This window comes from Leucopleurus acutus, assembly GCF_964270905.1.
Source record: "Leucopleurus acutus genome assembly, chromosome: 1".
In the NCBI taxonomy this organism is placed as follows: Eukaryota; Metazoa; Chordata; class Mammalia; order Artiodactyla; family Delphinidae; genus Leucopleurus; species Leucopleurus acutus.
In genome coordinates, this window is record NC_139142.1 from 85,909,873 (window position 1) to 85,937,674 (window position 27,802).

At 41.6% G+C, this 27,802-nt stretch overlaps 2 protein-coding genes across 2 annotated transcripts; one reads left to right on the forward strand and one right to left on the reverse strand.

Annotated features, from left to right (window-relative positions):
* Positions 1 to 1,618: 1,618 nt before the first annotated feature.
* Positions 1,619 to 3,861, reverse strand: LCMT2 (leucine carboxyl methyltransferase 2). The gene has a single exon (XM_082855308.1). It carries the CDS (start codon positions 3,855 to 3,857, stop codon positions 1,797 to 1,799), a length of 2,061 nt encoding a protein of 686 aa, XP_082711434.1. The 5' UTR covers positions 3,858 to 3,861; the 3' UTR covers positions 1,619 to 1,796.
* Positions 3,862 to 3,864: 3 nt separating this feature from the next.
* MAPDA (N6-Methyl-AMP deaminase) lies at positions 3,865 to 27,609 on the forward strand. Its single transcript, XM_082855318.1, is given in 13 exon segments — positions 3,865 to 4,258; positions 8,969 to 9,082; positions 10,357 to 10,585; positions 10,827 to 10,957; positions 11,447 to 11,507; positions 15,004 to 15,088; positions 18,147 to 18,228; positions 20,362 to 20,488; positions 21,531 to 21,611; positions 23,800 to 23,938; positions 26,012 to 26,112; positions 26,654 to 26,833; positions 26,836 to 27,609. Coding segments are annotated over 11 exon segments (1,107 nt in total). The 5' UTR covers positions 3,865 to 4,258; positions 8,969 to 9,082; positions 10,357 to 10,522; the 3' UTR covers positions 26,893 to 27,609.
* Positions 27,610 to 27,802: the final 193 nt, after the last annotated feature.

Sequence of the window (27,802 nt, forward strand, 5' to 3'; positions counted from 1 at the left end):
TTCTCGGTCATACTAAGTCCATCAAGATGTTAACATTGATAGTACTTGTAGAATTTAGGTACTTGTAGAATCTCAAGTTATTATTAAGGTTTCAAGGATTGAAGACTAACAAGAAATACTGAAGTGGTACACTTAAGTACCAACAAAGCCACTACCTTTTGACACACGAATTTCACAAGGTATTCACAATTTAGATGACAAATTAAGGCTCAAGTTTTAAGGATGAATACCTAAGACGTTTCATGATCTCACAAGGCTCACCAGGAAAGATGGTCCATTTCAAGGGGATAGTTGAGGAGAGTTTAATGAAGATACTAATTAAAAGGGGTTGAGCAGGGTTAAGGGAAACCAAGTCAAGATGGTGAAGTACCTCAGTGGAGTCCAGATGTTTCTGCAATGATGGAAATGTTCTACATCTATATTGTCTAATACTGTAGCCATTAGTCACATGTGGCTATTGAACACTTAAAATATGGTTAATGCAACTAAGATACAGAATTCTTTGGAGTGATGTAGAGTTAGAGCTATACCTTATAGAAGACTACATGACAGGAGCTGTGGCTTTTACGAAAAAAATGCAGCTGCGGGCTTCCCTGGTGGCACAGTGGTTAAGAATCCACCTGCCAATGCAGGGGACACAGGTTCGAGCCCTGGTCTGGGAAGATCCCACATGCGGCAGAGCAACTAAGCTCGTGCACCACAACTACTGAGCCTGCGCTCTAGAGCCCGCGAGCCACAACTACTGAAGCCCATGCACCTAGAGCCTGTGCTCTGCAACAAGAGAAGCCACTGCAGTGAGAAGCCCACGCACCACAACTAGAGAAAGCCCGCGCACAGCAACGAAGACCCAACACAGCCAAAAATAAATAAATTTATTTTTAAAAAAAAGAATGCAGCTAATGCCAACTTGCAGACTGGTAGGGGAAACACCTGGAATACTCTCACTGTCCAACCATCCCTCTCTGGTACCTCTGACTGATGGAACTCACCAAACGCCAGAGAACAAGTAAACTCATTGATGCAATTCATAAAGGTTGGCCTCCTGGGACACAGAACATAGTGAAGGGTGGAGTAGATCTGGAGCAAAACATTTTCATACCATATACAAAATGAGCTGAGAAATCAAATGTTTGGTTTATTAGCACTTATAATTCTAAATAAATATAGAACCGGTGGCAAAAAAATGGAACAAAACCGTGTGTCAATAAAGTCATACAAATGTGTCTTATTAAAGCTATCACAGAGTTCTCTGCTGCACTAAATGGCACAATGCTTTAATCAAACTGCAGCTGGGTTCATTTCAGGTTTCATACATGAAGAACGAGGTCAATACCATGTCCCTTCACCTATATTCAGCCTTGTATTCTTACCAAGGATCTGTGTGAAACTTCTTCCAAGGTCCCATCTAAAATCACAAAGCCTGGCATTGGGAAAAGTTTCACTTGACTTAGGCTACAGGTCATTGTAACTCAGTAAATGGATAAACTCAGATTAGAAAATGGGAGGAAGACCAGTAAACTAGATACAGGGACCCAAAGGCCCCTATTTCCTACTCTAGGACTATATGACCACTCTCTTCAGATAGGCCTATTTATGTTTTATTTTTGTACCATCTCTTTGAATGTTGGTGTGTGTTTAAACAACTTTTTTTCTTTTTGCACTGAACAGAAAAAAACAAAAACAAAAAAAGGAATGGGAACAGGGGAGTGGTAGTATCTATAGCCAGAGTCAAATACTATTTTGGAAAGCTTTATTGTCTACTTTAGTGGGTCCTGAATATATCACAAGTCCAGTCCTTACTGCCTAGCACTTAAGGAAGAAAGGTCTAATGTCACTGTACAGGGGTTGAAGTAGGTACCAAAGGAAAAGCAGTTCCCACCACCTCCAAGGAGCAGGAGCTGTTGCTCTTCAGGAAGGAGAATGCTGGTATGATTGTGTAACATTAACGGCCATGGCACACATGTTGTGTCAATCTGATACTCGAAGCTCAGTCCTGTAGACAAATCAATAACAGTCACTCCAGGAACTGAGGAGGAATGAATCCAGACCCCTCCAACCAACAAAAGCTTCCCATTGACCACATGAGCTGTGTGGGAGTACCTTGGGGTAATGGGAGGCTGGATGGCTATTGATTCCCAGATGAATCCACAAGAGATTGGTTTCAGAAAGAGTACAGAGCTTAACGGCTCCTCAGAAGCACCCAGACCTCCAGCAATGAGGGCTCCCCCTTGACAGCTGCAGGCACTGTGGGAATGCCGACCTTCAGGTACTTCTCCCTCCACTGGGATCCTCACCCAAGCCATTGTCCCCACATGTAGGAAATGCCAGTCACTTAGTACAGGTTCGGCCACACTGCGGCCCCCATACACAAACAAATATCTCTGATTCTCATAGGACACTTCTGTTGTCGAGTGGCGCCAACATGACAAAGTGGAATCTTCTTCTGGGCCGACCTTTGTGACTGTGACATTTAGGTCCTCAGGGTTATTATCCTCACTCTTGCAAAAAAGAAGCTGGAGAATCCCCAAGGCTGGAGTTACTGGGGACAGTCTCCCTCCCAGAACCAGAACCTGAGTATCTGAAAGTCTTGTCATGGTGTGATAAAGGCGTCCATCCCACTGAGCTCCAGCCCCCCAACTGCATATTTGGTTGCCTTTCCATTCAAAGTCACAGTATCTTGAGAGCAAGTGAAACTTTCTCACTCGGCAATGTCGCCCCTCCTGCTCTCCAAATCCTCCAGCACTGAGAATAAGACCTGGGCTCAAAAGGACCGAGGCGTGCCCATATCTCTTAAGGTCTGGGCCCTGGCTATCACCAGTGACTACACTGGCAGGGAAGACTCCTGAAGGGGAAGCAGGATCTATCCGAGGAAACGTCTCTGAGGGTGGAAACACCAGAGTTTGGGAGAGGGCGTCTCCCCGAGAAGCGGCCAGAATGAAATAGTGGGCGCACTTCAGATGCCACTCCTCAAACTCGTCGAAAGTTTCGAGATTTTCCACGCGCCGGCGTTCTTCTGCGGGAAGAAAGCAGCGATAGAACTCATTCATGTCCATGGCACGGCAGGCGGTCCAGCCGGCCTGAAGGAAGCGCTGCTGCTGGGCTTCCGCGTCGGGAAAGCGGTCCAGGCCATGCAGGGGAGAATTCAGCTGCCGAAAATGTTGCTGCATGAACTCGCCAAAGGCGTCACGCGGCCTCATCTGCTCGTAGACGACGAAAAGGGCATTAGAAAAACGCTGGGCGGCCCAGGCGATGAGGGCCGCGGCATCATCCGGCTCGAGGTAGGTCAGCACGGCCTCAGCCAGGAGGAGAGTCGGTGCGGCTGCGTCAAGGCCCGCGGTGCCCAGGGCGTGGTCCAATCGCTGAAGCTGCCGCAGGTCCAGGCCCAGGATGCAGTAGTCCGAGCTCTCAAAGCACAACGTGTACCCGGGGTCCCCGCTCTGGAAAGGCCCGGTTAACGCACACAGTTCCGGCGTATCTCGAATCCTCTGCGCTTTGCGCTGTGCCACGTCCGGAAAATCTACCTCCCAGACGGCAGCCCGGGTCAGGCGGCCCGCAGTTTTGAGGCGAAAATACAGCGAGTCCGAGCCAGCGCCGAGCGACAGGATCTGGGCGCGAGGCGCGCCGGGGACCGCGCACGTCCCCTTCAGGAAGGCGCGCACGCAGTGCCGCACAGCGCGTGCGCGGACGTAGTAGCCGCGGTGGATGAGCGGCGCGCGGCGCGCGGTCCCTGGAACTAGCAAGGCGGCGAAGGCGTCGTGCACGTACCCGCGCGCAGCCAGGGAGGTCTTGCTGACGGCGCTGCTGTCGTTGGTGCTCTGCACTGCCCCGGCGCGACGCTCGCGGCTCCGCGGGCCCATGGTTAGGGAACTCAGGAGCGACGGTCCGTCCCGGTGGTGAGCTGCCTTTTCGTTTCCCAGTAGCCACCTCGCGGACTCTGTACGGAAAAATCACCCCCGCCCCCGCACCCCGCTCCGTGACGCCTCTTCCTTGGACAGGTGTGCGTCACTTCCGGGAAGAGCGCACCTCGCCAATCAGTATTGAGGCGGGTGCAGCTGGTGCTGACATTCGGCTGTGATTGACATTTCTTTGATTCTCTGGGACTGCAGTTTCGCGGCAAGACTGACGGCTGCGTCTTATTGTGGACACGTGGACTGTGTCAGGGAAGCGCGGGTTATCACTTTTCTACAAGCCTTCCTGTCTGAAGTGAAAATTTAAGCTGTCATAAGTTGACTCAACTGTTGACAGAAATCTTTAAAAGGTGAGTCTGTGGGGACTGACAACCAGAGCTCCTTGGACGGCAGGGTCTGCATTGAGTGTCTGGTAGGGGCAAAGCAGGGTTAGAACCACTGACTTCGGTGGGCAAGGAGAAGGGGTCGCTCCTCGGATGCTAACTACGAGTGCTTACTAAGAGATCCCATTTAAATCTGAAAACAAACCAGTGAGGCCAGGTGCAAAATGAAGAAACCTTTACAGAAGTTGTGACTCACCCAATCAATGTTTCCCCACAGATGTACGCTATTGATTCCCTTGTATTCCCGGCTCTGTGCTAAGCTGACAATAAGTAAACCACTCAGCCTCTTGTTTCTCAGCTGTAAAATGACATTCCCCTCCACGTTCAAAGTTCTGTTTTCTAAGACAAAGTTGAATATGTCTGTGGAAGAGGGAATCATGGAAGAGAGGTGATTTTTCCCTCTGATACGGTCTGAGTCTTGGAGGTTTAAAATAATCGAGTTTCTAATTTGAGTATTTGGGAGTCGTCACCCGTAGGAAATCGCTTGCAGAGATATTTACAGGATTTGTAACTTATTAATTGGGATTTGGTGACTGAGATGGAGAAGGAAATCAGGATGACTATAAATATGGTTACCTTGAAGCAGCATAGTATAATGGTGAAGGGCATGAGTTTTGGAGTCCAGCCAATTTGGATTTGGATACTACAACTGTGTCATTTAGATGTGGTGTTTAAGAGCTCTTAATGACTTTAGGGAGAGCAATTTCTGTGGAGTAGTAAGGGCAGAATCCATGTTATAATGAATGGGAGATAAGTAAATGGAGGCAGCTCAAGTTTAGCTCAGAAGGAAAGAAGAGACAGGGCAGTAGTTAAAGAGGAATGGGGGATAAAAGAAAGTTTATTTTTATTTTTTTAAGGTGGAAGCAAGTACTGTACTTACCTGGTGGTTCCCTGAGGGAAATTAGCAACTGGAGAGAGAGAGGTTGATGAACAGAAAAGTGAGAAGATTAGTGGAGTAATGACTTGGAATAGATAGGAAGGAATGGGATCCTGGGCACAAATTAGTCTTGGGGACAAGAGAATGAATCCTCTTTCTCTGATTCATGAGGGAAGAAGGGGTATAGATAAAGATAAATTTAAGTGTGAGGGAAGCAGAGAGAAATAGAGGGAATTCGTGTCTGAAGGCTTTCGTTGTCTCTATAAAGGTAGTGACTGAGTTGTAAAGTTCAGCCTAAGGCAGCTGGGTCTATGGAACGCTTGAGGAGTTTGGAATTGGAATGGGAGAAGGACTTTCCTGAGCTTGCTGGACTTTGAGATAGTCATTTCTAAAATGAGGGGATTAAGTGCTGCTTTGTGTGGTGTTTCAGGGTTTATCGAGGGTCAAAGAGAAAAAAAGTTGTAGGACTTTGAAAAAAAATATACTGTGCTGTAGAAATGAATTTGTTTGTTTGTTTGTTTGTTTGCGCTACGCGGGCCTCTCACTGTTGTGGCCTCTCCCGTTGTGGAGCAAAGGCTCCGGACGCGCAGGCTCAGCGGCCATGGCTCACGGGCCCAGCCGCTCCGCGGCATGTGGGATCTTCCCGGACTGGGGCACGAACCCGTGTCCTCTGCATCGGCAGGCAGACCCTCAACCACTGTGCCACCAGGGAACCCCAGAAATGAATTTTTATATGACAAGTTAGTAAAATGTACATGATATATTAGAAATACTACTTTTTTGGTAAAGAACAGATCAAGAAAAGTGATTCAAGAAGAAAGAGAATGGAGCAAAATTTGTGATTTGGGTGCCTTACGGTTGTTTTCTGGTTATTTGTTAAAAATCTATATTTTCTTATGTAAAATGAGACAGTAATACCTCATGGGTTATTATGAGAATCAAGTAAAATTACCATCCAAGACATTTAGCAGAATGCCTGGCTCATACTAAGTGCTTAATAAATAGTAACAAGTGTTTTTATTATCCTGAGTTCCCTTTTGGGGGCGGGGGTGGAGGGCGGGGAGGAAAAATGTTCTCTAGGACAGTGGTCCCCAACCTTTTTGGCACCAGGGACCGGTTTTGTGGAAGACGATTTTTCCACGGGGTTGGGGGGTGGGATGGTTTCGGATGATTCAAGCGCATTACATTTATTGTGCACTTTATTTCTATTATTATTACATTGTAATATATAATGAAATAATTATACTCACCATAATGCTGACAGGAGGCGGAGCTCAGGCTGTAATGCGAGCGCTGGGGAGCGGCTGTAAATACAGATGAAGCGTCGCTTGCTTACCCACCGCTCACCTCCTGCTGTGCAGCCCGGTTCCTAACAGGCCAGGGACCAATACCGGTCCGTGGCCTGCGGGTTGGGGACCCCTGCTCCAGGAGAACAGGAGACCTGGTTCTGGCCCTGCTCTAACTTGATGAAATATTAGTACAAATATAGAAAGATCTTATCTCAATGTGTTGCTGTTTGGCACATCACTCCCACCCCACCTGCTTCTAATCCATGCCAAAGCCAGCCCAGGCAGACTGAATCTGGCAGGGCATGGAATTGTTGATAGCAATAGCTTAGGTAATGATCAGTGAAACAACTTTTAAAAATGTGTAAAAACTGTGCTTGCTTTGGTGGCTTTCAAATTTCCATAGGTTAACATTGTAGCTATTGGGTCAGTAAATTTACTCATAACTAGTTAAGGGGCAATCTGGAGGTGGTTTGAAATGTGCCACAAAATCAGGTCAGGATCCTAGAGTAGGATTGAAAATTTATACGAAAATTTAGCCATCTGTAACATTTGTTAACAGCCTGCTATGTAAAATGTCCTAAATTCTTTTTCAGGCTGTCATTCTGTTGTCTAAAGGTAAAAGTTCTTCCCTCTCGTAATTCATATTAATGAAGCTGTTTTGCAAGGTTTCTAAAAAGTTATTTAATTATTTTATGAACAATTCTGTAAAATTAATTATTTTAATGGATTTATTAAAGTAATAAGTGAATTAATTATCTAAATTTATTACTTAAATTTTAATTTATTAAAATTATTTCAAAAAGTAATCAGGTATTACATGCAAGTTGTAATACCTTCAAATTGCGCAAAACTTTATAAGGTAAGTAAAAATAAAATTCTGTCCCTTGACCTTTGCCGCTTCCAACCCACTTTCTAGTGTGAACAGTTTTCTATGTATTCTTTCATACCTATTTTAGGAATAAAGATATATATAAATAAGAGTGTGTGTGTGTATACACACATGCTTTGTTTATAAATGTCATCTTTGTGAACAATGTTTTTTTGCAACTTACTTTTTGGAAATAACACTATATTATAGAAGTCTTTCCATATAGTCATAGATATTCAGTTGGATGGATATACAATTAATTTAACCGGTACCCTACTGATGGACATGTAGGTTGTTTCCAATTTTTTGCTATTATAAATAATGCTACAAGAAGTGTATTTGTACGTATCCTATAAGATACAGGATAAATTCCTAAAAGTATAATTATTGGGTCAAAAAGTATGTGGGTTTGTGTGTGTGTGTGTGTGTGTTGCCAAAGTACCTTCCAAAAATATCATACCAAGTTCTGCTCCCACCAGAACTTTTACTCTCACCTTCACCCATATTGGGTATTCTTCTGAGCTTCATATTTTTTTCTGAATAATTTTACAAGTTAAGTCTTCCACATGAACTTTAAAAATCAATTTCTAAGGAATAATTTTGGGAATATTTTGATTAACATTTACTTTATAGGTCAATTTATGACAAACTGACTTTACTATGTCAAGGTATGTTTTTCTGTGTTAATGACATCTCTTATGTACTTCAGTAGACATATTAAACATATTGATTAAATAGTCTACCTTTTTTCATTTCTTACTATTAAGCACTTACTACAGCATTTTATTGAAATTCTATTGAAATTTATCTCATACTGGGTTAGCCTTTCTGTGGATTTCTATGGCTCTGTCTAGATCTCTACAAACTATTTTCTTAATTGCCCATTTTAATATCTTCGTAACTTATTTAACCCTCTCAGTATCAATTTAGTGATTTTTAATGTGGTGAAAATATTTATTTTACAAGCTTATGGGGAGGGTTATAGATAATATTATTTAAAGTGCTTGCCACTTAACTGGTAGGCTCTGAATGGAAACTGCTATTCTTATCAACATCATCATCATTAATATCTGAGGACCATACTTTGAAAATCACTGAATTTCACTTGGAATTTTGTCTTAATTTATAAGCCACCTTCAGAGGTAAAGGGAAATTAGGATTTATTTATCACCTACAAAATGCTGGGCACTGTGTTAGGTGTGAAACTGCACTCCTTCTCGGGTGGGACTCAAACCCACGGGCTGGGGCTCGAACCCACCTGCACCTCAGATTGGGACTTGAACCCGTGATCCCTGACTTAGGAGGGACTCGAACCCACTGTCTTTTAAAAAAAATTTTTTTTATTTTTGGCTGCGTTGTGTCTTTGTTGCTGTGCGTGGGCTCTGTCTAGTTGCAGTGAGCCGGGGCTACTCTTCGTTGCGGTGCGCGGGCTTCTCATTGCGGTGGCTTCTCTTGTTGCGGAGCACGGGCTCTAGGCTTCAGTAGTTGTGGCGTACGGGCTCAGTAGTTCCCGCTGTCTTTTCATTGAAACCGCTCTCCTGGTGTCAGGACTTACTGAAACTCAGGTACTTTTGTCTTGGCTCAGAAAGAATTCATTGAGAGGGAAAGTGACAGACAGAGTGAGTTTACTTTTTTATTTTTAGGCTGTGCCTGCACGTCGTATGGGATCTTAATTCCCCCACCAGGGATCAAACCTGAGCCCCGTGCAGTGGAAGCGCCGAGTTCTAACCACTGGACAGCCAGGGAATTCCCAATGAGTGAGTTTATTAGCATGGGATGCTTGTAAGAAATTCAAGTGGGCAGGGGAGAAGGCTCTGCTCCAGGACTGAGAAGGCTTCATTTTTATAAACAAAAGAAAATTGGAGAGGGGAAAAAGACCACCTTCTTCCTCATTCTTGGGCAGACGTCAAGGCTTACATCATTATTTCCTCCTTTGGCCCTGAAGGGTTTAACCACGACTGTCATGCTGCTATTTAAATCATATGTATATTAATAAAAAGGTGGTAACATATACTAAAATATGGTAATTCATCTCAGGTTTCAGTATAATGTCCCCTTTCACCTAGTTTGTTTCCCTGTATTTCTGTCTTGGCTACACAAAGAAATGCTACTCTTCAAGGACTATTAACTCCCTGACTTCATGTAACAAGATTCAGACCGGTATCTATTGTCTTGTGTTTTAACTATCAGGGTTTGTGGCTTGAGTGCGTCTGATGCTTGGATGCACCTGTTCTTCCTTCAAGGTAGAGTAGATTGTTGCTAGGTTACTGGATTCTTTTTTTAAGTGGTCGTTAGCTTACAACAGTCTCCCAGACTCCCTTGAAATTCCCTTTCTGTCTTTAATCCTTTAGTGGGATTTTTAAAGTAACTGTTTAATTATCCTACTCTATCCCTATCAGGTGCTAGGGAGGTAGTATAAGCCATAGTCCCTGTTAGGAAGTTTATATAGTCTGGTGAGGAAGAAAGACAAGTAAATCAGTGATTGAGATACAGTATGATAAAGTGCTGAATTAAAGGTAGTCACTGGATTATGTGGGAACATAGAAGAGGGGAATTTAAAGTACCTTATTAATCCTCACAGCTACTCTGCATTTTTATCGAATTTTTATCCCATTTTTACAAATAAAGAAACTGAAGCCATGGGGTTAAAAGTGACTAAGGCCACACAGCTACTTAAGAGCAGAATTGGTAAAAGAATTAACCTAGGTCCATCTGACTCCAATGCCTCTTCCTTTATATATTTTAAATAGTTCAAAAATGTAAACTTTTGGACCCAAAATAGGTCTTATAAATTTCTAGTTTTAGAAGTAGTTTTATAGAAAGTGCTAATAGGTAAAGGAATATACCCTACTAAATTTCAGATTTTAATTCACCTCTTACCAGCTTGAGGGCTTTTCTTATTTCTTGTTCAGGTTGTTGGCTCACTTAAGTTAGCTTTGGAGTAGATTTTGTCTATAGAGGAATAAATTAACAAAACCTGTTTCTTTGCTTTTGCATCAACATCTGAAAATGTTCACGTTCGTTTAAATAGGTGAAGCTGAGCCCAGAACTATGCATACTGTTTATCTTATCAAAATGGGTGGAAGTGAAGCAATCTGAAGGAAATTCAAGACCACAGAACTTACTGACTGAACCACATTGTATTGTTCATGCCAAGAATAAGTGTTTGGAGAAAGACCTTGCTATTCTGCTAAATCATGATGGAGGCAGAAGAACAACAGCCATGGAAGACAACCTTTTACTCAGAATTACCTAAAGTGGTGAGAATTCAACCAAGGAATCTGGAGTGTTGTTAATTATAATGACTTCTGTGTTGTTTCTTTTCACAAAAGACAAGTACATTTTATAAGTAGAATTTGCAAACTCTGTACATTTTAAAAGTTATATAGCTACATCTAGTAGGCAGTTTGCCTAGTGCAGACTACAAACATCAAGCACCTGGTATGATGCTATGAATCTAGTGAACCTGAGAAGTTTTTACTGATTGTATTCTTATTTTAGGAACTTCATGCCCACTTGAATGGATCCATTAGTTCCAATACCATAAAGAAGTTAATAGCCAAGAAGCCAGGTCTTAAAATCCACTATCAGATGACTATGATTGACAAGGGAAAGAAAAGAACTTTAGAAGAGTGAGTTTGGGGAGATTGTGGACATACTTCTTTTTTTCTCTATTTTGCGATTGTAAATAGTATGTAAGGATTCAGATTTTGGTAGTTAAAGGAATAGGGTAGCCATCTGGTATGGAGAGTATAACTTGACTTATAGCATTTTTTCCAACTGTCAGACTGTTGATAGTATTTTTAGTGATTTGTACTGTTTGTGAAGTTACACTATATTGTAATATTCTTTAGACTTGAAAATATAGACTTGTTGGTTTTTTTCCCCAGTTTCCTGCTACCACTTGGGGTAGGGGTTGGGGGTGGAGAAGGGAAACTATTACTTCCCACTTAAAAGTAATGTATGATTTTCAGTCATTTGATTATCCCTCCAGATCAATGTAATTTTTGAAAAACCTACTCTCTAGTTCTTTATAAATATATGATTACTATTAGCCTAAAATCAGTTAATTTAGTGAAGTTTTTGATGACTAAAGTACGTTAAAACTTTTCATGTTGCAGATGTTTCCAGATGTTTCAAATTATTCATCAGCTTACTACTGGCCCTGAAGATATTCTAATGGTGAGAAATGAAGTAATTTTTAGACTGGTTTAAAAATTAGTAAGTAATTGATGCCCTTCTGTTGTTGCATGTGACCTTTTGCTGTCATCAAGAATCTGATGAAAAATGTTTTCTGCTTTTTTAATGGTAACTCTTTTAAAACATAATGTAAGACATTTGTCTACGAGCTAATATCAAAAGATATGTTCATTATAAAAGATATGAGGAAAGAATCAAGATCAGAATCTTCTGTTAGGTAGTGGACAATGTGGAGGAGAAAATCTTGTCCTGTTTTACATATATATATATGAAATATCTGACCACAGACTTTACATGTATTGCTTGGAATACTTTGAACTATCCCTGGGTGGACATTATAGAGAATGAAGAAGTTCAAGAGGTGCTTACAGATTGAATGATTAATCCCTAGGGAAATTGTGCCTTCCCTCTGGGGATGAAGAGCTAGAGGACTCCACTGTGTTGCCTTAGCTGAAGCTCTGTGATACTAGAGTCTGATATGGCAGACTGGCTTCTGTATATTGATCTGACCAGGTTGGCATTTTTAAATATTCTCTTTGTACTTGGAGAGAAGCAGAATCCTATCAGTGTTCTTAACCCTTAGAAAAAATGCAAAGTAAGAAGTGTAACCTGCGTTTCTGGAGAGGTGACTTTTGACTGGTCAAGAAAGAATTTTCCTCCTTGGCTGGCACGGATCCTTATGGTAGTTATTAAGTAAATTAATCACCTTTTGGAGGAGTGTTAACTCTAAAAGTTTAGTTCAACAAAAGTTGACTGAGTGCCCACAATGTTCCAAGCACCCTGCTAAAGACTGGGAGATATAAAGATAGATCAGCATGGTCCCTGCCCCTCAGGAATCTATAGTCAGGCTGGAAAGACAGACCCATAAGAGGATAAATCCAACATCATGAGGTAAGCTCTGTGTTACAGACGTGCACAGGGATTTATAGGAACCCAAGGGAGCATTGTCTAATCAGCCACTCAACAGGTACCACTGAACCCTGCTAGGAATGTCCACCACAGGAGGCTCTGTCTCACTTTCTGTTGTTGAGTGTAACAGAGCAAACCTGATAAAATTTTAGATTCTGAGAGCTCCATGGGTATCATATGCCATGCTCATTGTTTCATTCCTTCCAAAGTTGGTAAAAAGCTTTATTAAAATGAGGCGAGGAATTAAGATTCTGTAGCATTTGACTTAGTGCTACTTAGACGAACACCTGTAGGTGGTCGAGAGGATGACAGTGAGTTGCCCCAGAGAGTGAAATTAATAACATTTACATATAATAAATGAGTCATGTGTGAGAGTAAGCCAAGAGATTGTTTACAGATGTGGGACTGAGTGGGGATCATTTAACAGTCAAGTTATGGTGACTGGGTGTAATCTCAAAGAGACAGGATTGAAATGTGACTGAAATAATATTAACTATTGCATGTGCCAGACACTATACTCAAGATGACTTTCTGAGGTGGGCATTTTTTTTTTAACATCTTTATTGGAGCATAATTGCTTTACAATGGTGTGTTAGTTTCTGCTTTATAACAAAGTGAATCAGCTATATACATATACATATATCCCCATATCTCCTCCCTCTTGCATCCCCCTCCCACTCCCCCTATCGAGGTGGGCATTTTTATTGTTCCCTTTTTGCAGATGAAAAAAACTGAGGCCTAAAGAGGTTAAGTGTAACTTGTTCAAGGTCACTCACTGCGAGTAAGTGGCAGAATTGACTATTTTGTCCGATTCCAGAGCCCATGTTCTTTCTCATTCAAGATGTGCAGTCTTACCATTCTTGGAGAAAGCGGAAATTTAATTGTGATGGATTCTATCTGAAGAAAGTACTTGAGTAGATGTTCTCAGTCCAGCGCATAGGAGAGGAAAGCCCAAAGTGCCAAGAGTTGCCCTTGGTACCTGTTGCTGCATGGAGCAGAAAGGGCTGAATCTGGCCAACACGGATATGGACCCTAGGGGAGTGTTCTTGGACGTGAGCTAGAGATGATTCCACAGGCCTTAATGTGGCCTAGAGAAATCTTCCTCCCATTGCTCTCAATCAGCATTTGCCAGCAATCTTCTGGTGTTCTATTTGGTTTCACATGTACCTCACCATCAAGAAAGGGGGTTCCCTGGATAGTAGATAGGATCGCTTCACACCCTCACTTCCACCCTCGTTGGCAATTCATACATTACAAATAGGCTTCTGCGTTAGTCTCCTGTGAGCTGGGGTAGGGTGTCTCTGGGTCTGCTTAGTTCTGGAGCAATGATAAGATGTGAGTTCTTCAACCTGCAAAGATGAGGCCTGTGCTCTGGTGGTGGCAGTGGCAGCATCATGGGGTTCCTGAGAAAGCAGTGCTATGGGGTCCAGTGCCTGTGATGATGCTGCAGAGGCTGCAGGGTTATGCTCAGTGGTGGAGGAAGCAGTGGTGTCTTGCTTGGTCCAGGGGTGTCACGTGATTTTGAATGCTTTTGTGTTGTCCTGAGCTGTGTAATCTCTGAGGCTGATTCTCCAGACCTCCTGGTGAATCCAAGCCACCCGTTATATTCATATTATAATAAATTCCTTTTTTGGCTTTAGTGTAAAGAAAAAAGATGAGGCCCAGATCTTAGATTGCAATGAATCCACCAAGGCGGGGCCACCCAGTTAGGCACCATCTGCGCAACCAGCCAGCCTTGTTCCTTGGCCAGGACGCCGCACCTGCATGCCCATGTGCACATGGTCAAAGCAGGTTAAGAGTAGGATACCAGCTGTAAGGACTAACTAGGGCTGGTTGTCACAGCATTTCTAACTTGGTCCTTTTTTCTTCTAGATTTGGTATATTTTAGGGTTGATGGCAATGAAGGAAAACATGCCTTCAGCCGTTAGATGTCATTTATCTTGGTGATTTAGTAATTTTTGGATTGTTGAGTTTTGTGCTAGATTGGATACAGTTTTACTCAAATTTATCACCCATTTTCTTTGCCTAAGAAGAATCTTCCTAAGTACTTCTGGGGGGAATTTAACCCTGCCGGAAGAAATTCTTGAAAAATACAACTTATCCCTAAATAGCTTGAATAAGAATCTTAAGCCATGACTTTAAATGGTACATCAGTACTACCTAATCATTTTAGTTGTTTATTTCCATATGTAATGAAATTTCAAATAGTATACACTCATAGGTGGTTTTACTGGTTTTAGTTTTGCCTCTGTTTTATCAGTCTGCTGTTCATTAGGAAATAGAGAAATGGTTAAAAGGGGAGAAGAGAAACAAAAGGTGTGGGTGATGTCCAGATTTGGATTTCATGTGAGTATGGGCGCTGGGTAAGGGGAGCTATTGGAAATGTGGTAGTTTTGTCACAGCCTCCACCAGGGGTGTGACAAAGCAGGTCATCCTCACCATGTGGGAGACTCCCAACACTACTTGCAAGTCAAATTTAATGCATGAAATAAAGCTGTAGCACGTGGCATTTTCATGGGGACGCTTACACTAACATAATCAATATTGCATACATTGCCTTTATTATCAGGTCACGAAAGATGTCATTAAAGAATTTGCAGATGATGGTGTCAAGTACCTGGAACTAAGGAGCACGCCCAGAGAAAATGCTACAGGTAGAATCTAACTACTTCTCAGGAGATGTCTATCTTTTTTCTCGTGTGCTTTGATGATGCATGTGTTTGCAAGTTGAGACTATGAAGTATTTACTTTTACACTATTGTAAAAGTAGGGTCAGTGGTCCAAATCTTCTGATGTACATTAATGATGTATGTTATTAATGAGTGAGTTATTCTTTTTTTTTTTAAATTTATTTATTTATTTTTGCCTGTGTTGGGTCTTCGTTTCTGTGCGAGGGCTTTCTCTGGTTGTGGCAAGCGGGGGCCACTCTTCATCGCGGTGTGCAGGCCTCTCACTATCGCGGCCTCTCTTGTTGCGGAGCACAGGTTCCAGACGCGCAGGCTCAGTAGTTGTGGCTCACGGGCCTAGTTGCTCCATGGCATGTGGGATCTTCCCAGACCAGGGCACAAACCCGTGTCCCCTGCATTAGCAGGCAGATTCTCAACCACTGCGCCACCAGGGAAGCCCCGAGTGAGTTATTCTTAACTTAAAAAAATCAGGTCAGGTATTGTCTGTTGAAGGGAAATAAAAAGACCTGCAAACATTTTGTTTGTTCTTATTTTTCTCACTCTGAGAAAAGAACACTTTTTCCTTATAGTTACATTGTCTTAAATAAATGCTAGTTCGAGTTCCCTGCATCAAGGCACTGTGAGACAATGAGTGGATGCAGAATCACATTTCATGACAATCACTGAAATGAAGGTTATTGACTCACGTCTCAGGGACTGATGGTATCTTAGGCCAGGAGCAAGCTGTGATGTGGCAAAACCTCTCTGGATGGAGATGAGTGGATCTGGATGTGATCTGGAGAAATTTCCTGGGACCCTCTTTCCATAAGAGCAGCATCAGGAGATATTCTGTAGTGCCCTTGGGTCCTCCTTAGCACTTTGTCTGTGACCTAAAGAGGCCCTACCAGATCATCTTGCACCCTGATATGTGTAGCCCAGCATCATTCAGGGGGTAAAATTTTTGAAACTGCATATAGTAAAGTAAGTGCTGAAATGAGACAAGCAGAAGATTCTTTTTTTTAAATTTATATTGGAGTATAGTTGATTTATAATGTGTTAGTTTCTGCTGTACAGCAAAGTGAATCAGTTATACATACACATATATCCACTCTTTTTTAGATTCTTTTCCCATACAGGTTATTACAGAGTACTGAGTAGAGTTCCCTGTGCTATACAGTAGGTCCTTATTAGTTATCTGTTTTACATATAGTGGTGTGTATATGTCAATCCCAATCTCCCGATTTATTCCTCCCCCTGAGCAGAAGATTCTTATCTCACATTTTTAAACTGTAGGATCCTGATGAGGATAGTGAAAGGGAAGGAAAGAAGAGACCTGCTAATTATTAGTGCTAGTTGACTCTTCAAATGGAGATTCAAAGGGGAATGTTACCTTAAGTATGCAGCAATAGGGGAATAGTTAAATAAAAGTTAATGGAATATTTGGCAACCATTAAAAATATTTGCAAAGACACTTTAATGACGTGAAGACATGCTCAGAATACAGTGTTAAATGAAGGAACAGGATACATATATACCTAGTAGCATCTCATCTGTTCAAAACTATCTATCTATCTATCTATCTATCTATCTATCTATCTATCTATCTATCTATATATGTTTACACATATGTTTACACACACTTAGAAAAACAGCCAGTGGTTATCTCTGAGTGGTGGGATTACAGGTTATTTTTATTTTTCTTCTTTATAATTGTCTGTGTTTTTTCTAGAGATTTTCCACTAAACATAAACAGTTGGGCTTCCCTGGTGGCACAGTGGTTGAGAGTCCGCCTGCCGATGCAGGGGACGCAGGTTCGTGCCTCGGTCCGAGAAGATCCCACATGCCGCGGAGTGGCTGGGCCCATGAGCCATGGCCGCTGGGCCTGCGCGTCCGGAGCCTGTGCTCCGCAGCGGGAGAGGCCACAACAGAGAGAGGCCCGCGTACCGCAAAAAACAAAACAAAACAAAACAAAAGTAAACATTTTATAACTGGGGTATGAGAGTATTTTAGAGGAGGTTGTTCTGGAGAGTGCTTTTTCAGAGACCCACAGAAGAGGAGGACTTGAGCACCTGAACTTGAAAGAACGTCTCTAGTGCCCTGGATGAGAAACACTGAGTCTGAGCAGGGTTGAGGGAGAGGATTTTTTCCTGGACAAGCAGGAAAACATTCTGCTAGTAGAGAAAACATTTTCTGGCATTTTTTGTTTTTAAGGACAGGCCTTAGAAAAGGGCTTCTTTTTTTTTTTCTGGCCACACTATGCACGTGGGGATCTTGGTTCCCCAACCAGGGATCGAACCCATGCCCCCCTGCAGTAGAACCACGGAGTCCTAACCACTGGATCACCAGGGAATTCCCAGAAAAGGGCTTTTGTTATTCTTGTTTTGTTAGATCAAGCATTTAAACTTTTTATAGCAATTTGTGAGAGTAGGTTTTTTGTTTTTTTTTAATTGATTATTTATTTATTTATTTATTTTTGGCTGTGTTGAGTCTTCGTTGCTGTGCGCAGGCTTTCTGTAGTTGCGGTGAACAGGGGCTACTCTTCATTGCGGTGTGTGGGCTTCTCATTGCAGTGGCTTCTCTCGTTGTGGAGCACGGGCTCTAGGTGCGTGGGCTTCAGTAGTTGTGGCTCGCAGGGTCTAGACCACAGGCTCAGTAGTTGTGGCACACGGGCTTAGTTGCTCCACAGCATGTGGGATCTTCCCGGACCAGGGCTCGAACCCCTATCCCCTGCATTGTCAGGCGGATTCTGAACCACTGCGCCACCAGGGAAGTCCTGAGAGTAACTTTATGTTTGTTGAATTTGAGAATAATTTTTAAACAAGCTTGAATTTTATGTCTTTTTTTAATTTCATTTTTCTAGTATTTCATTTTTTTCAATTTTATTAAAGTATAAATGGTATTTACTAAAATGTATCCATAACTCATCTTTAACCATACCTGTATCACACATAAAATGAAAATGTATTTGTTCATATAGGGATGCTAATGTTGAAGGATGAAGTAGTTGATGATCTCTTTAAAAATGTTTTATTTGTGTCCTTTCCAGGAATGACTAAAAAGACTTATGTGGAATCTGTACTTGAGGGTATAAAACAGTCCAAACAAGAAAACTTAGACATTGATGTTAGGTAAGAAGCATTGTACCTTAGTGGTCACCATTTAAAATACTAGAATGTGAAAAATTTACTCTTTTGAGCCTGAGTATAGTGGATTTTATAAATCAACCAATAACCGATTTTTATCTTTTAATAAAAAACAGAGTCAAGAACCTTGTTGTTTAAAGTTGAGAATGCAATTCTGAATTTTTTCGTGTGGCAGTAAAGTTCTGAGTCCTGTTGCTCTTGTGAAGTATGGCTTCCCATGGCTCTTCAGCAAAAATCCAGGCTTCTTACTATGGCCTGCAAGGTCCCACGTGGCTGCCTTTCTTACTTCAACAGCCTCATCTGGACCACTGGTCACTTATCACGCACCGGCCCGCCCTCTGTTCCTCAAGTAGTCCAAGACTGTCCCACATCAGCACCTTTGTACTTCCTGTTACTTTTGCCTAGAACACACCTCCACTGTATCCTCGCATGGTTGGCTTCTCATTATTCAGTTCTCAGTGTGGCTGTCACTTCCTCAGAGGGGCCTTCCTTGACCACCTTATCTAAAGTGCCTCCCCACATCTTCTAGTCACCCCGTTTATTTCCTTTATGGCACTCTTCTTAACAAGATCAGAAGTCTTCTTGTTTTATTTGTGTACACACTCACCCGCTAGAGTGTAAATGCAGTGAGGCCAGGGCCCTTGTCTTTTGATTCACCACTACCCCACCAGTACTTAGAACAGAGCTGGCACATAATTAGGGCTCAGTAAGTCCTTGAAGGAAGAAAGGAAGAAAGCTAACTGTATAGTTTCTGGCTATAAAATCTCTCAAAATTAAGCTTAACTGGACTAATACCCCAATTAAAAAAAAAAACAGGCAAAAGACAAGAGAATTCAGAAAAGAAGACATACAAATGGCCAATAAATGTATAGAAAACTATTTAACTTCACTAATCAAATAATTTTAAAACGAAATATTACAATGGCATTTCAACAGGTACCCCGCTCCCCAAAAAGAGTATTAACCAGTGTTTGTGAACTTACACACTGCTGGTGAGCATATGTAATTAATAAAACCTCTCTAAAGAGGTATTAAGATCTATAAAAATAATTTCCCTCTGTGATCCAGTAACTCTGTTCTAGAAATGTATCCTAAGGAAATAGATTGATTAATGTTAAAATTCTTCACAGTAGTGTTATTTATAACAAAAAGTAGAAAATATCCTAAAATGTCCAACAGTCAGAGAACAATTACATTACGTTATATTCATATGATTTATATTGTTTTCTAACATTTAATGGCAGGGGAAATTGTTAAGTGGAAAAAAAAAGACTGCATTTTATATATAGTTGATCCAGATTTTGTAAATAAATATATGCTGGAGAGATTTCTTTATTTTGTGAATAAATAGATAAACTAATAAATGCTGGAGGAAAATTACACAATATTAACAGGGGTTCTCTGGGTATTTGATTTCCTTGTAGGAATCCAGCTAATGTATGAAGAATGAATTCGTATCAGCTATTGGATACATGTTAGAATTAGAATATTACCAGTCTTGTAACCCTTAATGAAATAAGGGATCTAAGCCTCCTGATGAAAGAACTATCACCACCTATGAAATCCTCTTGCCTCAATATTGAATCTGATCTGATTAAGCCTCTAGACTAGATCCAGTTTCCAATTCATAGGAAATACAAGAGACAGGAGAACATGTTATCAACATGGGGATTCAATCAGCAAAATCAGATGTGGGAAACTATAGGAAAAATGATGTGGTTTCTTCAACAAATAAATTCAAGAAAAGAGGCCGGGGGGAGGTGTGAGGTAGAGGGTGGAGGCATGGGGGAAGTGGCTATAGATTAAAAGAGACTTGGGACACATTGACCAACACAATGTGTGGACCTTAGTTGGATTCCGAATCAAACTGTAAAAAACAAATACATGAACAAAAAAACAGGAGATAGAACTTTGAACACTAACTAGATATTTGGTGCTGTTTAGTAATTTATGTCTCATTCCTTATGGCAAAGTAAGATGTCAAGTTAGTCAGGCTGTACTTTTCCAGTAAGATGTATTCCATGTAGCCTGCCATACCTCTCTGGCCATACTCAAGAGTTGTCTTTTTCATCTACACAATCAATACTCATTTTCAACTGTGTTTTTCTTGTATCAAAGGTATTTGATATCAGTCGACAGAAGAGGTGGCCCTTCAGTAGCCAAGGAGACTGTTAAACTTGCTGAAGAATTCTTCCTTTCTACTGAGGATACAGTTCTTGGCCTTGACCTCAGTGGAGACCCTACTGTAAGTTACTTTTCCAAAACATATTTTATTTCTAAAAGGTAGAATCAGTTTGTGGGATGAGGATTAGCTTGGAGCATCCTGCTTTCTCCAGAGGTCCAGCAGACTCTCTGTGTGGATGAAGCCCTATCCTGCCCTGGATGACCAGAACGTCTATAGCAACTGCTCTCAGACAGGGTTCTGTGAAAGAATTAAGCCCCCTAAAAAAAGAGGAAAAGATTTGCATGACAATATGATTATTTTATTTTGGTTCACAGCTAGTACCATTCTACTAGAGAAGTTAATTTATTAACATGTAATCCATGTCTAATGCTTAATTATGGCTAGGGCTTAATTGTCTCACAGAAGCCCCAGTTGAGAAAGGCTGGTCTAGAGCTTCTTGGTCAGATTCAAGCAGGGTGCCTCAGCTGTGGCACTACTGACATTTGGGGCCAAAGAATTCTTTGTTGTAGGAGGGTGTCCCGTACATTATAAGATGTTTAGCAGCATCCCTGGCCTCTACCCAATAGATACCAGCACGCTCTTAGTTGTGACAACCAAAAATGTTTGTAGACATTACCAAATGTCCCCTGGAGGGCAGAATCACCCCAGTTGAAAACCATTGAAATAGAGAGTCCTGTGAACCTGGTTCTTACGGCTTTGTCAAAACCTGGGCTGTTCTGGCCTTGTTTCATCCGTCCATTTGATAGAAGCTTTCTTTACAAATCATGCTGGTTCCTGAATCAGGTGAGTTCTCCCTCTTAGCTTTAGATATCTAGATATCCTTCCGAAAGTAAAATTTGGTGACTGTTATATCAAGCTTAGCTGATTGTCATCAGGTTCACTGATACTTAAGATTCTTGAGGGCAAGGACTGTGTCTGTGCCAGCTTTGAATTCTCTAACATGTCTAGCACACCGTAGATACTTTATAAACAAAATGTGCAAATAAGTCCATCTGCCGTTTTTTTTCTGCCATTATTTTATTTCTTTTTTTATTGAGACAGAGTACCCAGTTCTTCAGTTTGCCTGTACTCATACATCCTCATTTTAACTTTTGTCTTCAAGGTAGGACAAGCAAAAGACTTCTTGGAACCTCTTTTAGAAGCTAAAAAATCAGGTCTGAAGTTGGCATTGCATCTTTCAGAGGTAAATAATATTGTAAAATTAGGCTGGAGAGGATAGATTACAATGGAAAATAATAATCATTTGTACATGGCTAAAGATAGACCTGGCTTGGGAAAACATTTTTAGAAAGAGAAAGTAGAAATATTTTTGTGTAAATTATAATGATGAAGGCATAACTTGCTTTAGTCCCTCATGTTACTGTTCCTTTGTTTTTGTGGTTCCTGGGGTTGGCTGTTGACGTGCACTACGGTTGTGTCCTTAAAACAGCTTAATTGACAGCTTGCTAGAGAAAATGCATGAATTTATATCAGCAGCCTTGTTAGCGGCAAGATGACACTGAGAAAAGCATGAGTTTGTCTCACCTGTGCTTGCAAGGAAGGGACCTGAATGTATCACATACACTGGCAAGAAAGGAAGTAGCTCATCATCATTTTATAAGGCTCAGCAGAAGATCAAGTGCCCCTGTGGCACCAGCTCCTTGGCAGCATGAGCACAGTGCAGGTAATGCACAGAGAGTAGCTGGAGAACAGTCACTTTCTTAATCAGCACATCCCTGTGAGGCAACCAAGGGACTCTCCTGGACTTTTCCCCATTTTACAGATGGATTTACTTTCTACTTCAGTACTTCTACCTATTACTTTTTTTTCTTTTTTTTAACATACAAAAAGCTATACATAATTATACAACTTGATGAATTTGGATTTGTTTCTTTTTTTATTATTATTTTTATTTTTGGCTGCCTTGAGTCTTTGTTGCTGTGTGCGGGCTTTTCTCTAGTTGTGGTGCGCGGGCTTCTCATTGATGGCTTCTCTTGTTGCAGAGCACGGGCTCTAGGCGCACGGGCTTCAGTAGTTGTGGCATGCGGGCTCAGTAGTTGTGGCTCACGGGCTCTAGAGCACAGGCTCAGTAGTTGTGGAATACGGGCTTAGTTGCTCTGTGGCATGTGGAATCTCCCCGGCCCAGGGCTCAAAGCCATGTCCCCTGCATTGGCAGGCGGATTCTTAATCACTGCGCCATCAAGGAAGCCCCTGTATTTGTTTCTTGAATGCAGGAAATAATACTTAGTTTACTTACCTCGTATGATTATTTTGAGAATTAAGGTCATGATTTAAAGACTAGGGGAAAAATGGGAGCTTCGTGTCAGTACTGGCTCTTTTTCATGTCTACAAAGCAGAGAGTCAGTAATCTAGTGGCAGAACTTAAAATCTAGGATCCATGTTTCCACACTCTGATCGAAAGATCTTTCTTGTGTAGGACACCCTCTAGTTGACCAAACTGATGCCAGATTGAAGTCATTGGTCAGGATAACAGAACAGCCAGCATGAGGCCAGTTACCTCTGGCCTTTGTGCACAGCATCAGAACCTGCTCTTTACCTTAATTTCTGTGGCTTTTCTTGTTTGGTCCATTGGATATAAAACATTTCATTTCAACATGTTATGGTCGTTTGTCTTTTAGGCTATCTAGGAGATGAAGAGCACAGCCAGACATTTTCATGGTGGTTGTGGTTTGCACTTAGCTAGCCTTGTCGTTAGATAGAACATGAGCGCACTGTATGTGGATGGAGTCTGGGCCCCGGAGTCAGATGGAGCCGGGTTTCACCCTTATCTCCACCATTCACTAGCTCTGTGAGCCTGGACAGCTTTTCTTTAAAATGCTTTATATTTTTAACTACAAAAGTTATATGTATCTGAAGAAAATCCACTTGTACAGAAATAGTGTAAAGTAGAAGTAAAGAAATAAAAAATGAAAGGTCCCCTTAGTTCTGCTCCTGAGTTGATCCTATTAACGGTTTTGTTATTTATATATATTTTTTCTATCCCTTTTTGTAATATGTATGAAGACATATACACAACACAAAACACACATATGCATATAGAGTTGTGAGATTTTGTTTTTGAAAATTACTTTTTCTGAGTTTTGATTTCTTCATCTTAATACTTTTGTATGATTCTTGTGAGGTTTAAAGGAGAATGTGTGTGAAAAGGCTATTGACTCCATAGTTACTATCATCAAAATGAATCTAGAAGAATACTAGGAAATAAGTGGGAAGATAAAAGGCAAAGAAGAGAGCTGGAAGGTCTAAGTGGTTCAGCTTCCCAGAATGTCTGCATTACCTTCCCAGAGGGACAAAATACCTGGCTATAGAAAAAAGTACTTTTAAGAACCACTGAAAGAGGTTATTGATGCTCTCTTTCCCCTTTTTTTGAGATTCCAAACCAAAAAAAAGAAACACAAGTACTCCTGGACCTGCTTCCTGACCGAATCGGGCACGGCACATTTCTCAACTCCTTGGAGGGAGGATCCCTGGATCTGGTGGACTTTGTGAGGCAACACCAGATACCGCTCGGTAGGCTTTAGGTCCTCCAGGCAACTCACTGTCCCTTCCTCCCCAGCCTCCAGGTTGCAACCCATATGTAGAGAAGCACTGTTCTAAATACATAAATATCATTTAGAAGTTAAGTGATGCTTTCTCAGCCTCATTTAAGTAACAGGAAGTTTTAGCTCCCATTAGAGTATAAGCTCCATGAGAGCAGGGCCCTTATCTGTCTTGTTCACTGCCACATTCCCTAGTTCCTGGAACCAGGTATTATATTGAGGGAATAAGGTTGTCTAGTATTTTGGAATGACTTTAACCAATTTACGTATGTTGTGAAAATGTGTAACATTTAGTTAAAAATTAAGACTTATGCAAGATTCCAAGTATATTTTTATATGTCTGTTAACCATCACACACTTGCTTGTCTGCATGTGTATACCTGGAGCTTTTTTTTTTTAATTAATTAATTTTATTAATTTATTTTTTTTATTTTTCATTGCTAGTATAGAGAAATACAATAGATTATTTTATATTTATCATGTGTTATGTGACATTGCCGAACTTAACTTATTCACCATTACTTTGTAGAATAAGAGTGATGAGAGCTGACATCTCTCCTTGTTCCCTATCTTAGGGAAAAGCATTCAGTCTGTCGCTATTAAGTATAATGTTAGCTGTAGGGTTTTTATTTTTATTTATTTATTTATTTTGGCTGCGCTGGGTCTTCGTTGCAACTCGTGGGCTTCTCTAGTTGTGGCGCATGGGTTTAGTTGCCCTGCGGCATGTGGGATCTTAGTTCCCCAACCAGGGATTCAACTGCGTCCCCTGCATTGGAAGGCAGATTCTTAACCACTGGACCACCAGGGAAGCCCCCCTGGAGCTATTTTTATTTAACAACAAATACTTATGAAGTGCCTACTCTGTTCCAGTCACTATTCAAATTGCTGGGAATACAGCAGTAAACAAAACAGACAATGTTTCTTTCTCAAGAAACTTATATTCTAGCATAGGTAAGAGAGACAGTAAGCAAATACACAAGAAAATATCAGTGTTAAGTTCTTTGAAGAAAAACAGGCCAGTAGAATAGTGATGAGATAACCACTTTTGATTGGATAGTTGGGGAAGGCCTTTCTGATGAGGGAAAGAAGCAGTTGGCTGAAAACCTCTTTACTGAATGATGAATTCACTGAACTTACAAATTTAACAATTTGCAGTAACACCTGTGTGGGTGTGTTTTTTAACTAACATAGAGTTTGTCAGCAATTCATAATGGGTGAGATTTCTTTTCTTTTTACTAAGGAAATTTTTAAACCTCTACAAAAGTAGAGGATCTTGGAAACCACTTGCATAGTGATCTTACTTGGTGTGGTGGCCCGGCTCTGCTCTCAGCAGGGGCAGGTTGGGTTTGCCATTGCTGGGACTGAGTGGCCCTGTGTTGCAGCCGCCTTACTCAAGGGAGCAGATGCCATCAGTCAAGTCAGTGAAGTATTTTACTCTGGCTGGGGAGCCGGGCATAGCTTTTCAAGGCAGGAGTTTTATAATCATAGAAGTCGTTCTTAAGATGGACTTGCAGCAGGCAGTGAATGGATGGTTGTCTGAGTAAAGGAGTTTAGAGGTTTTCTTTGAAGCCATAGAAGAAGTCCATTTCTGCTCTTGGCTTTTTATAATACTGTAACCCTCGACAGTGCTACCATTTTCTTACCTTTACTTTAGCTCCCACTGTAAGACCAGGAAGAAGTGCAGCAACCCTTCAAAGATTCCTTCTGCTCCCTTATCACGATACTTCCCTGCCTTCTTCATGGTGACTGGCTTATCACACCCCTCTTTCCTCTCCTTCTTTGGTAAAAGAAAGGGAGAAAGAAGCACAGGGCTGTGAAGGGGATGTTAATTCCCTGCCATGAGCTGCAGCACATAGTTCCCACACAACTACACTCATTGGACTACAAATTTTCACATGTAAGAAAAGGTCAGTTTTGTAAAATAATGAACTACTGAAAATTAGCATAGTTTGGAAAGATTTCTCATGTATCTACTTGGTGACAGTGAATGAGTCTACTAATCTGCTTTTAATAAGAGGCTTCTTCCTTTCCCCCCTTCATCTAGAACTCTGTTTGACCTCGAACGTCAAAAGTCAGACAGTTCCATCTTATAAGCAGCATCATTTTGGATTCTGGTACAGCATGCTCCATCCTGCCGTGATCTGTGTAAGGTGTTTTGTTGTGAGGTATTTTGCTCCTCTTTAGTCCCTGAGTTGCCATAGGTCAGACATTCACTACCTAGCTGGCTGCCTTGCACACCTTGGGGGTGATGCCCAAGTGGAGGAGTGAGAGGAGATTGGGGCTTGAGAGGCTGCAAAGGGCCAGCGTGACTCTGGTTTGGCTCTACGGGGAAAGGTCCTGGACAGTACCTGGGGGAACAACAATGCTGATGCCCAGCACCCAGCCCTTGCGATTCGGCTTTAACTGATCTGAGGGGAGTCCTGGGCACAGATACATTTAAAAAGCTCCCTCGGTGATCTAAACATGCAGCCGTGGTTGAGAGCCACTGCCCTGGTGTTTTATTTTTTGTTCTTAAAAAGGATAAACAAGCCTGTTCAGTCATAGATGTGCATGGATATATTTATAGGCCCCTGTTTAAATTCTTAAAAGAAGCATGGTAAATAGGAAAATACTCTAAACGAAAGCTGTTGTTTTTTAAAAAATCATTTCCTCGTTCATTTTGAAACTTTCTTGCTTATGTTGGCAGACCGATGATAAGGGTGTTTTTGCAACACACCTTTCTCAAGAGTACCAGCTGGCAGCTGAAACATTTCATTTGACCCAGTCTCAGGTGTGGGATCTGTCTTATGAATCCATCAGCTACATCTTTGCTTCTGACAGCACCAAGTCTGATCTGAGGAAGAAGTGGAATCATCTGAAGCCAAAAGTGTTCCATTTTTAAGCTGTAATGAGGTGAACTACTTTCGAGTATGTATGACAACCTAGATCTCCCTGCTGTATCCCACTTAGTAAGCTGTCCACTGCTCCCTCCCGTGGAAGCATAGCAGCCAAGTGCCGTGGGCTCCAACACTAGCACCTTACTCACGGCGGATGCCCAGTCTCTCTTAAACTGACTGGCAGGCTCTGAGGTCGTCCATGGCTCACCTCCATGCTGCTTACAGGAAGGGACTTGAAAGTTGCTGCTCACTGAACTCCCCATTCCAGCAGTGATTTTGACTTAACAGTCCTTCATTAGTGATCATGAAACTTCAAGAAAATCAAAGTAGGTTCTCATCAGGAAAAGTTTTGGAATTACTAGTCTAAATAAGGTGAAGAGAGAAGGAAAAACAGATTGTCGCCAAAACCTTTAAGCCATCTAGCTTGTGATGACAGCTCTGTATTTTGTTGTGCTTACTTTAATCGGACTCCTTTCACTTAAGTATTCCCCAGAACTGTGGACTCCAGGGATACCATGCATTTTTGTGAATCCCAGTAGCCAGGGTTAATCTCCTTTGGGTGGGTGACCCTAAGTGACAGATAAAGCTAGCTTCTGATATCTGCCTTTGCCCTTCTCATGATTAATCCTCCTGGAGTCAAGATACATTTTAGATTTTGAATCGAACAATGGAGAGAGAATGGATCCATTCTTATGTTCATATCTCATCTTCCCTCCCCTACCTGGTTACCATAAAAATAATTCTCTACAGAGTTGACAAGACAGCCTCTATACTCAGATTACAGTAAAAGAGAAATGGTAGTGCTCGCTCTCTCTCCCTCTGTGTATATATACGAATGTATGTATGTGTGTGTGTGTGTGTGTGTGTGTATTAAGTTCTGTGGCATTGGCCATAGAGAATAAGCAATAAAGGGAAGAATGATAGCATGGGGAAAATAAAAAGAAATAATAGCACTAAGG

Coding starts and splice junctions, on each gene's coding strand:
- LCMT2 (XM_082855308.1), bottom strand. CDS start 3,857: ATGGGCCCGCGGAGCCGCGAGCGTCGCGCCGGGGCAGTGCAGAGCACC.